The following is an 18,544-nucleotide window of genomic DNA, read 5'->3' on the forward strand; positions in this document are numbered from 1 at the left end:
AAATATAATTTTTTACATCAAAAATTAATTTAAACGTCAGGAAAAGATTTTTAAAAGTGTATGTTTGGAGCGTCGCTTTATATGGAAGTGAAACTTGGAAGATCGGAGTATCTGAGAAGAAAAGATTAGAAGCTTTTGAAATGGGGTGCTATAGGAGAATGTTAAAAATCAAATGGGTGGATAAAGTGACAAATGAAGAGGTATTGCGGTAAATAGAAGAAGAAAGAAGCATTTGGAAAATATAGTTAAAAGACAGACTTATATGCCACATACTATGGCATCCTGGAATAGTCGCTTTCAATATTGGAAGGACAGGTAGAAGGGAAAAATTGTGTAGGCAGGCCACGTTTGGAATATGTAAAACAAATTGTTAGGGATGTAGGATGTAGGAAGTATACCGAAATGAAACGACTAGCAATAGATAGGGAATTTTGGAGGGCTGCATCAAACCAGTTAAATGACTGGTTTTTGAAAGACAAAAAAAAATATATATATATACTAGGCCCCCGGGGCCCAGGTCGGCCAATGCGAATCCTGGAGCCGACCCAGGTGCTCTCCGGAATCTACCCCACGGCCGAATAACTCGCCATATCTGTCTACTCAGAGGGCTCCACCTCATGGTCCACCGCAGTGTTCGTTACTCTAATAGTTGCGTTAATAATACTGATAAATAACAATTAAAATATTCAAACTGTATAAAAACCTGAAAAAGAAACTAAATTACAAAAAGACAGAGTAACTCAAGTATACAGACCTTTGACGACAAAAAAATTCATTATTTATTATAAAAATATAATCTAAATCTATACTACTATATAAGACAAAAAAGGGGTTTGTTTGTACGGAATAAACAAAAAAAAAATAAATTACTCGATTAGTTGTAACCAAATTTTTACCCATGTTTCTCGGGGTAACTATGAAGTTTTTTAGATACATTTTATCTCAAAATATATATATATATATATCAAAATGTATATATATATATTTAAGTAGTAGAGGAAATTTTCCGGTTGAAGCACAAAACTTTAATGAATTGAATTAATGAACTGTGTGAGTCTCTATCCCTGTGTGAGCTGAACTGAATAATTGGAATCAATCGAACGAATAATATTACAAAAATAATAGAATTAAATTTACGTTAAATAAAATAATATTTTATTATTATAGTTTATTATAGTTATTTGGGAAGTAAAATTACTAAAGATGGACGAAGCAGGAGCGAAATAAAATGCCGAATAGCACAAGCGAAACGAGCCTTCAGTAAGAAATATAATTTGTTTACATCAAAAATTAATTTAAATGTCAGGAAAAGATTTTTAAAAGTGTATGTTTGGAGCGTCGCTTTATATGGAAGTGAAACTTGGACGATCGGAGTACCTGAGAAGAAAAGATTAGAAGATTTTGAAATGCTATAGGAGAATGTTAAAAATCAGACGGGTGGATAAAGCGACAAATGAAGAGGTATTGCGGCAAATAGATGAAGAAAGAAGCATTTGGAAAATATAGTTAAAAGACAGACTTATATGCCACATACTAAGGCATCCTGGAATAGTCGCTTTCAATATTGGAAGGACAGGTAGAAGGAAAAAATTGTTTAGGCAGGCCACGTTTGGAATATGTAAAACAAATCGTTAGGGATGTAGGATGTAGACGGTATACTGAAATGAAACGACTAGCACTAGATAGGGAATCTTGGAGAGCTGCATCAAACCAGTCAAATGACTGAAGACAAAAAAATAATAATATTAAAAAAAAAAAAATTATAAAATAATATTAAATAAATTTAAAGCCGTCCTTCGTGGCGTTAGCGTTAGCGTTTCGTCCTTTCATCCGAAGGTCCCGGATTTGAATCCTGGTCAAACATGGCATTTTCATACACGCTAGAAATCATTCATCTCATTCTCTGAAGCAATACCTAACGGTGGACTCGGAAGTAAAAAAATAAAAAAAATAGTTTAACATTAATGGAATTCCCGTGGGTACTGCGTGTGAGGCTAGAGTGGTGAGATATGTTCCTAGGAGGCTAGATCGATCGTCACCATCAATCGGTAACAAACGGGGTACCCCTGGGGCGCTGTTATGGGAGGTGCAATGGGGTGCTCTTTGCAAACAATCGTCCGATTTTCAAAAATCTAAAAGGATATTTGTTAATAGGTTGAAGGCTAACTTTTTTAACGGATCTAGTACACTTTCGATCTAACAGATCCCCGTTTTTCGGAAATGTTATCTGAAGATATAAAATTATTTATTAAATCGTGTAAATAATAAATAACCCGTTATGGTGCTGAACTTTTCATTCGGGATTCTAAATTCTCACGTTCTTTTCTTACAGCGACCTGTTCCAAAGATATTTTTCGGTAGATACATTTTCAATAAAGGTCTTATTGAAATTGAAGACGACTTATCCTTAGCGATCCTTCATCAACGCCAAGGAAAAACTACTGAAGATAAATTTGTTTATATGTTCTTCTTACGGTGTAACTGTACACTAAGAAAGGATTTTTTTGTAATTCCGAGTTTAAAGGGATAGAATGAAGTAATAATGACATTTTTTTATTAATTTCTCGGTAAAAAATGAAGATATCAGTTAGATTTTTTCTGCGTGTGTAATCTTCATGTCAACATTTAAAAAATATTTTCTATATTTTTGAAATTCCAAGTTTCAAGGATTAAAATTGATTTATGAATTTTTTTTTTTAAATTTAGCAGTTACATTTTTAATTCCTCGTTAAAAAATGAAGAAATCAACCTGAATTTTTTTTTTTAGTATAATCTTCATGTGAGTAAACCAATTTATAAATTTTTGAAATTCGACACCGAAACGGAATGAAATAAAAAAAAAAAAGAAAGTTGAAGAATGTTTCTTAAATTTGCCCTATCTCGACTTTACTAAACGAGATATTTAGTAGATTTGGGTTCGTTTATGCAGATAAATATTTTTCGGGTTTATGAATTTCGATTTTTTTTAAGGAACGTCAAGGTATACGGCGCTGTGGTTCAACCACCACCTAGAATGAAGTAATAATGGTATTTTTTTATTAATTTCTCGGTAAAAAAATGAAGATATCAGCTAGATTTTTTTCTGCGTGTAATCTTCATGTCAACATTTAAAAAATATTTTCTATATTTTTGAAATTCCAAGTTTCAAGGATTAAAATTGATTTATGAATTTTTTTTTTTTGAAATCTAGCAGTTACATTTTTAATTCCTCGTTAAAAAATGAAGAAATTATCCTGAATTTTTTTTTTTAGTATAATCTTCAAGTGAGTAAACCAATTTGTAAATTTTTGAAATTCGACACCGAAACGGAATGAAATAAAAAAAAAAGAAGAAAGTTGAAGAATGTTTCTTAAATTTGCCCTATCTCGACTTTACTAAACGAGATATTTAGTAGATTTGGGTTCGTTTATGCAGATAAATATTTTTCGGGTTTATGAATTTCGATTTTTTTTAAGGAACGTCAAGGTATACGGCGCTGTGGTTCAACCACCACCTAGAATGAAGTAATAATGGTATTTTTTTATTAATTTCTCGGTAAAAAAATGAAGATATCAGCTAGATTTTTTTCTGCGTGTAATCTTCATGTCAACATTTAAAAAATATTTTCTATATTTTTGAAATTCCAAGTTTCAAGGATTAAAATTGATTTATGAATTTTTTTTTTTTGAAATCTAGCAGTTACATTTTTAATTCCTCGTTAAAAAATGAAGAAATTATCCTGAATTTTTTTTTTTAGTATAATCTTCAAGTGAGTAAACCAATTTGTAAATTTTTGAAATTCGACACCGAAACGGAATGAAATAAAAAAAAAAGAAGAAAGTTGAAGAATGTTTCTTAAATTTGCCCTATCTCGACTTTACTAAACGAGATATTTAGTAGATTTGGGTTCGTTTATGCAGATAAATATTTTTCGGGTTTATGAATTTCGATTTTTTTTAAGGAACGTCAAGGTATACGGCGCTGTGGTTCAACCACCACCTAGAATGAAGTAATAATGGTATTTTTTTATTAATTTCTCGGTAAAAAAATGAAGATATCAGCTAGATTTTTTTCTGCGTGTAATCTTCATGTCAACATTTAAAAAATATTTTCTATATTTTTGAAATTCCAAGTTTCAAGGATTAAAATTGATTTATGAATTTTTTTTTTTTGAAATCTAGCAGTTACATTTTTAATTCCTCGTTAAAAAATGAAGAAATTATCCTGAATTTTTTTTTTTAGTATAATCTTCAAGTGAGTAAACCAATTTGTAAATTTTTGAAATTCGACACCGAAACGGAATGAAATAAAAAAAAAAGAAGAAAGTTGAAGAATGTTTCTTAAATTTGCCCTATCTCGACTTTACTAAACGAGATATTTAGTAGATTTGGGTTCGTTTATGCAGATAAATATTTTTCGGGTTTATGAATTTCGATTTTTTTTAAGGAACGTCAAGGTATACGGCGCTGTGGTTCAACCACCACCTAGAATGAAGTAATAATGGTATTTTTTTATTAATTTCTCGGTAAAAAAATGAAGATATCAGCTAGATTTTTTTCTGCGTGTAATCTTCATGTCAACATTTAAAAAATATTTTCTATATTTTTGAAATTCCAAGTTTCAAGGATTAAAATTGATTTATGAATTTTTTTTTTTGAAATCTAGCAGTTACATTTTTAATTCCTCGTTAAAAAATGAAGAAATTATCCTGAATTTTTTTTTTTTAGTATAATCTTCAAGTGAGTAAACCAATTTGTAAATTTTTGAAATTCGACACCGAAACGGAATGAAATAAAAAAAAAAGAAGAAAGTTGAAGAATGTTTCTTAAATTTGCCCTATCTCGACTTTACTAAACGAGATATTTAGTAGATTTGGGTTCGTTTATGCAGATAAATATTTTTCAGGTTTATGAATTTCGATTTTTTTTAAGGAACGTCAAGGTATACGGCGCTGTGGTTCAACCACCACCTAGAATGAAGTAATAATGGTATTTTTTTATTAATTTCTCGGTAAAAAAATGAAGATATCAGCTAGATTTTTTTCTGCGTGTAATCTTCATGTCAACATTTAAAAAATATTTTCTATATTTTTGAAATTCCAAGTTTCAAGGATTAAAATTGATTTATGAATTTTTTTTTTTTGAAATCTAGCAGTTACATTTTTAATTCCTCGTTAAAAAATGAAGAAATTATCCTGAATTTTTTTTTTTAGTATAATCTTCAAGTGAGTAAACCAATTTGTAAATTTTTGAAATTCGACACCGAAACGGAATGAAATAAAAAAAAAGAAGAAAGTTGAAGAATGTTTCTTAAATTTGCCCTATCTCGACTTTACTAAACGAGATATTTAGTAGATTTGGGTTCGTTTATGCAGATAAATATTTTTCGGGTTTATGAATTTCGATTTTTTTTAAGGAACGTCAAGGTATACGGCGCTGTGGTTCAACCACCACCTAGAATGAAGTAATAATGGTATTTTTTTATTAATTTCTCGGTAAAAAAATGAAGATATCAGCTAGATTTTTTTCTGCGTGTAATCTTCATGTCAACATTTAAAAAATATTTTCTATATTTTTGAAATTCCAAGTTTCAAGGATTAAAATTGATTTATGAATTTTTTTTTTTGAAATCTAGCAGTTACATTTTTAATTCCTCGTTAAAAAATGAAGAAATTATCCTGAATTTTTTTTTTTTAGTATAATCTTCAAGTGAGTAAACCAATTTGTAAATTTTTGAAATTCGACACCGAAACGGAATGAAATAAAAAAAAAAGAAGAAAGTTGAAGAATGTTTCTTAAATTTGCCCTATCTCGACTTTACTAAACGAGATATTTAGTAGATTTGGGTTCGTTTATGCAGATAAATATTTTTCAGGTTTATGAATTTCGATTTTTTTTAAGGAACGTCAAGGTATACGGCGCTGTGGTTCAACCACCACCTGTCTGATTACTTGACTAATAAAACATAAAATAAAAAGATTGATTTCTTCGGGAAACATAAGTAACTATACGGCGCGGGCGAAGCTGCGACGAAGAATGAAATAAAAGGATTATTCCTTTTTTTTCCTTAACGAATATTTTTTCTTTATAATTTGACCTCCAAGGAGGCTATAGGGCCGCGATCTATGGAAAAAAAAATCCTGTGATAATACGAATGTATCCTGAATATTTTAAAGTTAAAGTTCGTTAATCTAGCGTGATTCAAGAACAGACAGGCAGACTTTCTATATATATATATATATAAAACAAAAAATTGATCCATTCTAGAAGGATTTATGTCGAGCCGATCCAGAAATATTAATCACGATACCTACATGAACATACATGCAACTTCGTGAAATTTCTATGATTTTTCTTTTCCTTTTTTTTATTAAGGGGAGTGTGGAAACATCAAAATTTACGTCAAATTTGTTTAATTTTGATCGGTTTCTACACTTTCACTCTATATCTATCTTAAAAAACCAATAATAAAATTATAGACGATCAAGAAATTAAAAAAATATCAAATTTTTTCCCTATAAATTATTGAAAAAAAACACACCCCAAAAAATTAATTAAATCTAAATTTTTAATTAACTTTGTATTTATTAATTATTTTTGTTAATATTCAATTGAGACTTAATTACGTGGAACTATCCAGTAATATAATAAATTAAGTTAGATATAATTATTTTAAAATGAATTTTGTAAAGTATACCCGCACTCACGCACGCGCACAACACACACACCACAGACATCAATATAATAAATTCTTTTTTTTAAATATATATATATTTAAAAAAAGATTAAATAATTAATTAAAACACCTGAACAATAATCTTTAAAAATAAATTTAAACGATTAAAAAAATAATAAACTTACCAAGTTTCTTCATATATTCGTCAAACAGTTCGCTGTTTGATAATTTATATTTTTTTCCATAATATTCAGCAAGCATTTTTATTTAATTATTTTTTAAAGATAACAAAAAATAAACACACAAAATGAAACAGAAATACAAAGAATAATTATATATTTTAAAATATAAATTTTGTTTTTTTTTTTTTCTTAAAAAGGCTCGGCGATGTTAATAGTAAACTAGTTGCAAATGGACTGATGAATAGAAGTAATTAAATTCAATACAATTCACTATACAGAGTTAGAGAGGTGGATGAAGAAGGCCGACAACAAACATTCTGATATCCTATGAACTGTGTATGCACAAACAGGCCACATGATTAAATAGTAAAGATAAACAAATGAACTTTATTCTTTGTGATAATATATATATATATAAAGATTACTTACAAAAAAAAAAAAAATTAAAAAATAATATTATTTGCCTCTCTTTGTAATTTGTTTTCTCTTTCACTCCGCCCTTTATACATACAAACATCTCTATTTCTTTAGTTATAAAAAATATTTATTTTTTATTTTTCCCGCGTACGATATCACTAATTCAACAGCTAAACCTATAAAGAAAATTACAGAGACAGTGAAAATTTCATTTTTTTTTTACAAACCACGTTACATGATACCTCTAACCGGAAAGAAAAACCATGAAAAATTCCGAAAATTTGTATCTATGTTAGCTTGTATTTTAATAAATATCTCCAGTAAATATACAGATTCAGGAGGAAAAGGACATAATTTGGGAACTTATTCTTTTTTTTTTTTTTTTTTTTTTTTTTTGTCTTCAGTCATTTCACTGGTTTGATGCAGCTCTCCAAGATTCCCTATCTAGTGCTAGTCGTTTCATTTCAGTATACCCTCTACATCCTACATCCCTAACAATTTGTTCTACATACTCCAAACGTGGCCTGCCTACACAATTTTTCCCTTCTACCTGTCCTTCCAATATTAAAGTGACTATTCCGGGATGCCTTAGTATGTGGCCTATAAGTCTGTCTCTTCTTTTAACTATATTCTTCCAAATGCTTCTTTCTTCATCTATTTGCCGCAACACCTCTTCATTTGTCACTTTATCCATCCGTCTGATTTTTAACATTCTCCTATAGCACCACATTTCAAAAGCTTCTAATCTTTTCTTCTCAGATACTCCGATTGTCCAAGTTTCACTTCCATATAAAGCGACGCTCCAAACATACACTTTCAAAAATCTTTTCCTGACATTTAAATTAATTTTTGATGTAAACAAACTATATTTCTTACTAAAGGCTCGTTTAGCTTGTGCTATTCGGCATTTTATATCGCTCCTGCTTCGTCCATCTTTAGTAATTCTACTTCCAAAATAACAAAATTCTTCTACCTCCATAATCTTTTCTCCTCCTATTTTCACATTCAGTGGTCCATTTTTGTTATTTCTACTACATTTCATTACTTTTGTTTTGTTCTTGTTTATTTTCATGCGATAGTTCTTGCGTAGGACTTCATCTATGCCGTTCATTGTTTCTTCTAAATCCTTTTTACTCTCGGCTAGAATTACTATATCATCAGCAAATCGTAGCATCTTTATCTTTTCACCTTGTACTGTTACTCCGAATCTAAATTGTTCTTTAACATCATTAACTGCTAGTTCCATGTAAAGATTAAAAAGTAACGGAGATAGGGAACATCCTTGTCGGACTTATTCTAGAAATTAAAATAAAGAAAAAAAAATAATACAATCATATGTCCGAAAACGCTTTGTTATAAATAAAATTGGCTAAGAATTTCTTCCAGATTTCAATTCTCCACGTAAAATGATATCATCCTGAAATTTTGAAGGCGTTATATAAAGAGTAAATTTGAATTTTTTCATGTTTTTTGACCTAAAAACGAATAAAACAAATCTCAGAATTGTATGTTTCGTTTTTTTACTTCCTTGTACGAAGTATTGTGATCGCGAAAAATTTTGATTTTCAGATTTCAACGTAAATATCCATATTGATCAGTCCTGTATCCATTTTCACTAATTTCGGCGTGACGTGCATATATATGTATTTTGTATAATTAAAAAAAAAAACGATGTTGAAGTTTTAGATTTAGGACTGTTATAACAACCCACCGGGTTGGTCTAGTGGTTAACGCGTCTTCCCAAATCAGCTGATTTGGAAGTCGAGAGTTACAGCGTTCAAGTCCTAGTAAAGTCAGTTATTTTCACACGGATTTGAATACTAGATCGTGGATACCGGTGTTCTTTGGTGGTTGGGTTTCAATTAACCACACATCTCAGGAATGGTCGAACTGAGAATGTACAAGACTAACACTTCATTTACAGTCATACATATCATCCTCCGAAGAATTATCTAAACGGTAGTTACCGGAGGCTAAACAGGAAAAAGAAGAAGGTCTAGTGGTGAACGCGTCTTCCCAAATCAGCTGATTTGGAAGTCGAGAGTTACAGCGTTCAAGTCCTAGTAAAGTCAGTTATTTTCACACGGATTTGAATACCAGATCGTGGATACCCGTGTTCTTTGGTGGTTGGGTTTCAATTAACCACACATCTCAGGAACGGTCGAACTGAGAATGTACAAGACTACATTTCATTTAAACTCATCCTCATTCATCCTCCGAAGAATTATCTAAACGGTAGTTACCGGAGGCTAAACAGGAAGAAGAAGAAGGTCTAGTGGTGAACGCGTCTTCCCAAATCAGCTGATTTGGAAGTCGAGAGTTCCAGCGTTCAAGTCCTAGTAAAGTCAGTTATTTTCACACGGATTTGAATACTAGATCGTGTATACCGGTGTTCTTTGGCGGTTGGGTTTCAATTAACCACAGATCTCAGGAACGGTCGAACTTAGAATGTACAAGACTACATTTCATTTAAACTCATACATATCGTCCTCTGAAGAATTATCTAAACGGTAGTTACCGGAGGCTAAACAGGAAAGAAAGAAGAATATGCAAATCCGTATAAAAGTAATTTCCTTTACCAGGATTTAGACCTTAGAACTCTCGACTTCGTAATCAGCCGATTTGCGATGTCGAGTTTACCACTAGACCACTAGACTAGAAATTGGTATCTAGATTACCGGATTTTACTCCCTTAGATTACCGTTTATGGGGCTGGATGAAATGCAAGGTAGAAAAGCAAACCGTAGACACGCGTGATAAACTGATCGCTCGCATCAAGTAACGCCAATAAATCATTAATTAGACTGGCGAAGAAAAATATAAGGAAACGTGTTGAAAAGTGCATCGATATCAACAGCGGTATTTTCGAACATTTATTGTAAATTAATACACAATTAACCATCGAATATTTTTTTAAAAAGTAAATTAAATGTTTTTTTAAAAACCACAGTATATTTGTTTAAAGTAAATTAATGTATTTTAATTTTTAAACAAAGCATACTATTTTTTTAAAGAAAATTAAATGTATTATAATTTTTAGAAGGTTTAAATCTGTAATACAAAAAAAAAACAAAAAACAGCTGTAAATAACAAATAATTTATTACTTGGTATAAATTAACGAACCCTTTGATTTTGGTGAAATTTGGAATATACTTTATTTTGACCTAAGTTATTCGTTACAATTGAAATTGTTGAAGAAAACGCCTTTCATCGGAGTTGTCCACAGTAAGTTACACAGTATTCTCACCGAAATTCTTGTAATTCAGCGCTGCACAAATTTAATAAACACTATTTTCGGACTAAATAATTGTATACAATAATGGACTCAGCCTATATAACTAAACGAGCTGAAAGTTTGTCCCCGTCTTTGACAACCAAACTGTCGGATGGCTTACGCGGGACGGGTGAGCGGCCTTTGTTGCACTATCTAACCGGATGACACCGTCCGATTATTACACATAAATTAGACGAAACGTTCGTATATAAAATACAAGCACAATAGACTAGTACAATACTATAAATAGTACACTAAACGCAGCAGTTGGCGAGGGCAGATTTTCAGCTCACATAATGTAACTATCGGCCAATTTAAGATTAATTTGATGAGGTTAGCGAGCGAAGCGGGCGTTAGGTTTACGAAGTTCAGTTCACGGAATCGTGAACTGATCGTGGATACCGGTGTTCTTTGGCGGTCGGGTTTCAATTAACCACACATCTCAGGAACGGTCGAACTGAGAATATACAAGACTACACTTCATTTACACTCATACATATCATCCTCATTCATCCTCTGAAGAATTATCTAAACGGTAGTTACCGGAGGCTAAACAGGAAAAAGAAAGAAGAAAAGTTCACGGAATCGTGAACTGAACTTCGTAAACTGAAGGTTTTCAACGGACTTACACCTGAAAACCTATTAAATTGGACGGTCTATAGTGACGATAACTGGGATTGGTTCCGTAGGTTTGCCGGGGAAATCTTACGCACCAAGGAAGAAGAGGACAGAAGAAGGGGTTTGTGAAATTAGGGTAAGGAGGACAGTCCCTCCGTGGAGGGCACGCCGTGGTGTGCAGGTTCCTGAGAAGGGGGGAACTCCTGGGGAGTGTGGGACAAATAAAAGACCTAGTCCCGGTTGGCGGTGCCGCTCCTGCGGGTGCCTCGGCGCTTAGTGGGGTCGGTGCCGCTGATTAGAGGCAAAGGCATAATGACCGAGACCCGGTTCCCTGCTGAGGGGATGGGAGGTGGCGTAGCCATACCCCGTCTCAGAGGCAGGCGAATAAAATAAAATTAAAGATCCGACCGGGGGAGCTAACCTGCCGTGCCGGGTGTACATCGGTGGGCGGGCGACGTTCCCTTAGAGTAAAAGGACACTCTCCCCGACTGAGTATACTTAAATGGATATCCGGTCGGGGAGAGTAGGGGGGAAAAAAAAAAAAGTTCACGGAATCGTCAACCACCGGGTTGGTCTAGTGGTTAAACTATTCATGGCGAATCGGGTGATTTCGAAGTGGAGAGTTCTGAGGTTCAAATCCTAGTAAAGGCAGTTATTTTTATACGGATTTGAATACTAGATCGTAGATACCGGTGTTCTTTGATTTCAATTAACCATACATCTCGGGAACGGTCGAACTGAGATTGTACAAAAGTCTACACATACTCCCCGACTGAGTATACTTAAATGGATATCCGGTCGGGGAGAGTAGGGGGGGAAAAAAAAAAAGTTCACGGAATCGTCAACCACCGGGTTGGTCTAGTGGTTAAACTAGTCATGGCGAATCGGGTGATTTCGAAGTGGAGAGTTCTGAGGTTCAAATCCTAGTAAAGGCAGTTATTTTTATACGGATTTGAATACTAGATCGTAGATACCGGTGTTCTTTGATTTCAATTAACCATACATCTCGGGAACGGTCGAACTGAGATTGTACAAAAGTCTACACATACTCCCCGACTGAGTATACTTAAATGGATATCCGGTCGGGGAGAGTAGGGAAAAAAAAAAGTTCACGGAATCGTCAACCACCGGGTTGGTCTAGTGGTTAAACTATTCATGGCGAATCGGGTGATTTCGAAGTGGAGAGTTCTGAGGTTCAAATCCTAGTAAAGGCAGTTATTTTTATACGGATTTGAATACTAGATCGTAGATACCGGTGTTCTTTGATTTCAATTAACCATACATCTCGGGAACGGTCGAACTGAGATTGTACAAAAGTCTACACATACTCCCCGACTGAGTATACTTAAATGGATATCCGGTCGGGGAGAGTAGGGGGGGGAAAAAAAAAAGTTCACGGAATCGTCAACCACCGGGTTGGTCTAGTGGTTAAACTAGTCATGGCGAATCGGGTGATTTCGAAGTGGAGAGTTCTGAGGTTCAAATCCTAGTAAAGGCAGTTATTTTTATACGGATTTGAATACTAGATCGTAGATACCGGTGTTCTTTGATTTCAATTAACCATACATCTCGGGAACGGTCGAACTGAGATTGTATAAAAGTCTACACATACATATCATCCTCTGAAGTAATACCTGAAATGTAATTCCCGAAGGCTAAATAGGAAAAAGAAAAAAGTAAGTTCACGGAATCGTTAACCCACTGGGTTGGTCTAGTAGTTAAACTCGTCATCGCGAATCAGCTGATTTCGAAATCGAAAGTTCTAAGATTCAAATCCTAGTAAAAGCAGTTACTTTTATACGGATTTGAATACTAGCTCGAGGACATCGGTGTTCTTTGGTGGTTGGGATTCAATTAACCACACATCTCAGGAATAGTCGAACTTTCTTTTCCTGTTTAGCCTCCGGTAACAACCGTTCAGATAATACTTCAGAGGATGAATGAGTGCAAATGAAGTGTAAAGAAATAGTCGAACTGAGATTGTATAAGACTACACTTCATTTACACTTATACATATCATCCTCTGAAGAATTATCTAAACGATATTCCCCGGAGGCTAAACAAGAAACAAAATCAACGACCCACCGGGGTTGGTCTAGTGGTTAAAATCGTCATCGCGAATCAGCTGATTTCAAAATCGAGAGTTTTAAGGTTCAAATCCTAGTAAAAGCAGTTACTTTTATACGGCTTTCAATACTAAATCGTGGATATCGGTGTTCTTTGGTGGTTGGGGTTCAATTAACTACACATCTTAGTAATGGATTATAGTAGTATTAGCATCTTTTTAAACACATCATTTTAATCGACTGTTAAAACTACGGTAGGCACCAAAATATACAGTGCTGGAGCTGTTATTCCGTGTTATTTTTATTTATGTAGTATAAATGTTCGATATATGCGCCACCGTGCTTTCATAACGGTCACCCAGATCTTCAAACATATTCTGAAACAAAAGTTGGCGATGAACGGATGCGCGAAATCAAGTGCTGTATATTTTCGCGCGTACCAGTTAGTAGCAAGAAGCATTAGTTATTAATTTTTTATTCGCTTTATTAACTGTAATGTAAAAGTACAGAAGAGTCATAAAACTGTCAAAACTCGAGATAATAAGTTGATTTATGGTAATTGCTGCCGTAAACAGCCTGTAGCAAATTCGCTGAGAAAATAATTAAAATGAAACTGTTTTTTTAAACATCAAAAACTAGCAGTAGCAAATCTAATTGAAAAATGAGTCATGAATATTAACAAATTAATAAATCAACCTGTTTTTTCCCCCGACAGTTTATACAATCAGTTGTTTTTTTATTTTCAATGAACACATTTTGCAATAACAAAGAAACACCAACCTTTAATGTTCGGTAGCAAAATGAGGCACTTCCTTATTTTGTTTTTCAAGTTAGAAACTACCAAATTTTACCTAAATGAATAGAACCCTGAGGAACAACAGAATCACATTTAATTTCTTGGTTTTTTTTGGGGGGCGAGGGGGAGGAATCGTCAAAAATATGATATCTGTAGATATTCGAATAGATCATATCGAATTAGAAACATTTTTTAAATTCCTTTACAAATTAGTCGTGAAAAAAGTAATAAATTGCTACTATATTTTGGTTAGGGCTGTATTTAGACCGATGTTTTTAATGTAAGGTACCCTAGATCGTCAACTAACATAGAAGGTTCACGCACGGAAAAAGAGGAAGCGATTAAATAACAGCTTAAAGGAAATGTACTGGTTGCCGGGCAGGAAGTCCGGCAATCAGCTTATCATTATCTGATAAGTCATAATTGTACCAGCAATTCTGAAACCGATTTGGATTTACGGTGTGAAAAATAGCGAGACCTATAGACTATTTGGAATTACGGTGTATCCTGGAGGAAATAAAAAGTTTTAGCTTTAGATATGAACTTCGCCTCAACAACCACTTCGCTGTGAACATCTAATATAATGAGGGTACACTAAAGGCTTTAAGTTTCTTTTAAAAAAATTTAAAAAAAGTATCGATCGGTTAATTAACTCCGTTTATAGGCCTAGAAAAGGCATTCGATAACGTAGACTGGAATAAAATGTTCAGCATTTTAAAATAGGGTTCAAATACAGAGATAGAAGAACAATTGCTAACATGTACAGGAACCAAACAGCAACAGTAATAATTGAAGACCATAAGAAAGAAGCCGTAATAAGAAAGGGAGTCCGACAAGGATGTTCCCTATCTCCGTTACTTTTTAATCTTTACATGGAACTAGCGGTTAATGATGTTAAAGAACAATTTAGATTCGGAGTAACAGTACAAGGTGAAAAGATAAAGATGCTACGATTTGCCGATGATATAGTAATTCTAGCCAAGAGTAAAAAGGATTTAGAAGAAACAATGAACGGCATAGATGAAGTCCTACGCAAGAACTATCGCGTGAAAATAAACAAGAACAAAACATAAGTAATGAAATGTAGTAGAAATAACAAAAGATGGACCGCTGAATGTGAAAATAGGAGGAGAAAAGATTATGGAGGTAGAAGAATTTTGTTATTTGGGAAGTAGAATTACTAAAGATGGACGAAGCAGGAGCGATATAAAATGCCGAATAGCAGAAGCGAAACGAGCCTTCAGTCAGAAATATAAATTGTTTAATCAAAAATTAATTTAAATCTCAGAAAAGATTTTTGAAAGTGTATGTTTGGAGCGTCGCTTTATATGGAAGTGAAACTTGGAAGATCGGAGTATCTGAGAAGAAAAGATTAGAAGCTTTTGAAATGCGGTGCTACAGGAGAATGTTAAAAATCACATGAATGGATAAAGTGACAAATGAAGAGGTGTTGCGACAAATTAATGACGAAAGAAGCATTTGGAAAAATATAGTTAAAAGAAGAGACAGACTTGTGGGCCACATACTAAGGCATCCTGGAATAGTCGCTTTTATATTGGAAGGACAGGTAGAAGGGAAAAATTGTGTAGGCAGGCCACGTTTGGAATACGTTAAACAAATTGTTAGGGATGTAGGATGTAGAGGGTATACTGAAATGAAACGACTCGCACTAGATAGGGAATCTTGGAGAGCTGCATCAAACCAGTCAAATGACTGAAGACAAAAAAAAAAAAATTAAGTTCGGACAATAAACGATCAAAGTTGACCCCATTGTGTAACTTCTGGAATAAGTTATCGATAAACTAATAGACCGATATTTAAGAATAAATCGCGGTTGCCAGTATGATATTTGAACATTATAGCTTACAAGAAATCGATTTAAAAAATAAAAAAAACAATATTTTTTCTTAAAATTGCTAGTAGGTTTGAAAAATTCCCTAGGCTCTTCTAATTAACCGATTGAAATTTTTCAAAAATATTTCAAAGTTTGAGTACCCCTTTAGTTGTGATTAAATTTTCAAATATCTATACACTTTATTTCAGTCTCTACAAAATTTGGATAAATCGCATCTTTTAAAATGTGGATTGCAAAATAATTGTGTAAAAACTGTCAAATCGATTTTTTTTTTTTAATTTGGCGTGTTGTTTTATCATATCAAAAAGTTATTTCAGGAAAAATCTGAAGGTCCTATGTATAAAATAAGTACTCGAAAAAATTCCCCCAAAAATGTATTTTTTTTGACATTTGATATTTTTGCATCAATAATAACGTATTTTTGATTTGCAACTGATTATATTGTGGGTAAAGTTTAATACAAAGCTTTTTTCATTATCGATCTTTTCTCTAAAATGAACAATTATCGAGTTACCTAGGAAAATGGAAGAAAAAGAATAGATATTTTTGCATTTTGTTTAATAAAAATACACCTTTTTCAACTGGCGCATAACAAAATAATTATATCTAATGATATTCCGGAAGCATTAATAGAAAAAATCCAGACAAGCCCATTTTAAAACAGATACCGGCTGGACTAATATGAAAACGTTTAGCTAGGTATTAAACAAAATCCACCAGGTTGGTCTAGTGGTGAACGCGTCTTCTCTAATCAGCGATTTGGAAGTCGAGAATTCCAACGTTCAAATCCTGGTAAAGTCAGTTATTTTCACACGGATTTGAATACTACATCGTGGATACCGGTGTTCTTTGGTGTTTGGGTTTCAATTAACCACACATCTCAGGAATGGTCGAACTCTCTTTTTTCCTGTTTAGCCTCCGGTAACTACCGTTTAGATAATACTTCAGAGGATGAATGAGGATGATATGTATGAGTGTAAATGAAGTGTAGTCTTGTACATTCTCAGTTCGACTACTCCTGAAATGTGTGGTTAATTGAAACCCAACCACCAAAGAACACCGGTATCCATGATCTACTATTCAAATCCGTGTAAAAGGAATGGTCGAACTGAGAATGTACAAGACTACACTTCATATATCATCCTCCGAAGTATTATCTGAAAGGTAATTACCGGAGGCTAAACAGGAAAAAATAAGGTATTAAACAAAGAAAAATTTTTAATATTACACAAAAAAAAGAATTACATATTTTAGAAAAATAAATACAAAAAATTGAAATTAACTGTTGAAATTTTTTCGTCCACAAGATTTACGTAATAAATATATATACGTAGGTAGATCCATAAATTTATGGAGCTGTGTAAGGGGGGTAGTAAATTACCTGAAAACTTTACCCATCTTTTCAGAAAAATTTTAATATTCGGGATTATCCATAAGGTTCGTTTTTTTTTTAGCTCCTTGACCGATTAGAAACAAAACTAAATGGCATAAATGTATTATATATATATATATATTTTTTTTTTGTCTTCAGTCATTTGACTGATTTGATGCAGCTCTCCAAGATTCCCTATCTAGTGCTAGTCGTTTCATTTCAGTATACCCTCTACATCCTACATCCCCAACAATTTGTTTTACATACTCCAAATGTGGCCTGCCTACACAATTTTTTCCTTCTACCTGTCCTTCCAATATTAAAGTGACTATTCCAGGATGCCTTAGTATGTGGCCTATAAGTCTGTCTCTTCTTTTAACAATATTTTTCCAAATGCTTCTTTCTTCATCTATTTGCCGCAATACCTCTTCATTTGTCACTTTATCCACCCATCTGATTTTTAACATTCTCCTATAGCACCGCATTTCAAAAGCTTCTAATCTTTTCTTCTCAGATACTCCGATCGTCCAAGTTTCACTTCCATATAAAGCGACGCTCCAAACATACACTTTCAAAAATCTTTTCCTGACCTTTAAATTAATTTTTGATGTAAACAAATTATATTTCTTACTGAAGGCTCGTTTAGCTTGTGCTATTCGGCATTTTATATCGCTCCTGCTTCGTCCATCTTTAGTAATTTTACTTCCCAAATAACAAAATTCTTCTACCTCCATAATCTTTTCTCCTCCTATTTTCACATTCAGCGGTCCATCTTTGTTATTTCTACTACATTTCATTACTTTTGTTTTGTTCTTGTTTATTTTCACGCGATAGTTCTTGCGTAGGACTTCATCTATGCCGTTCATTGTTTCTTCTAAATCCTTTTTACTCTCGGCTAGAATTACTATATCATCAGCAAATCGTAGCATCTTTATCTTTTCACCTTGTACTGTTACTCCGAATCTAAATTGTTCTTTAACATCATTAACTGCTAGTTCCATGTAAAGATTAAAAAGTAACGGAGATAGGGAACATCCTTGTCGGACTCCCTTTCTTATTAGGGCTTCTTTCTTATGTTCTTCAATTGTTATTGTTGCTGTTTGGTTCCTGTACATGTTAGCAATTGTTCTTCTATCTCTAATTTTTTATCTTACCCTAATTTTTTTAAAATGCTGAACATTTTATTCCAGTCTACGTTATCAAAAGCCTTTTCTAGGTCTATAAACGCCAAGTATGTCGGTTTGTTTTTCTTTAATCTTCCTTCTACTATTAATCTGAGGCCTAAAATTGCTTCCCTTGTCCCTATACT

At 33.1% G+C, this 18,544-nt stretch overlaps 1 protein-coding gene across 2 annotated transcripts in view; it reads right to left on the bottom strand.

The window, feature by feature from the left end:
* The window catches only part of fabp (fatty acid binding protein), a 95,572-nt gene that overhangs the window by 55,701 nt on the left and 21,327 nt on the right, over nucleotides 1–18,544 (bottom strand). The window contains exon 1 of one of the 2 annotated variants that reach the window (XM_075379449.1): nucleotides 6,840–7,175. The exons of the other annotated variant lie outside the window; for it this stretch is intronic. Coding sequence (XP_075235564.1) covers nucleotides 6,840–6,915 — 76 coding nt within the window. The 5' untranslated portion in view covers nucleotides 6,916–7,175. Of the gene's footprint in view, nucleotides 1–6,839; nucleotides 7,176–18,544 lie in introns of those variants that run through there. 2 annotated transcript variants of the gene reach the window in all.

This window comes from Lycorma delicatula, chromosome 12 (assembly GCF_047948215.1).
Source record: "Lycorma delicatula isolate Av1 chromosome 12, ASM4794821v1, whole genome shotgun sequence".
In the NCBI taxonomy this organism is placed as follows: domain Eukaryota; kingdom Metazoa; phylum Arthropoda; class Insecta; order Hemiptera; family Fulgoridae; genus Lycorma; species Lycorma delicatula.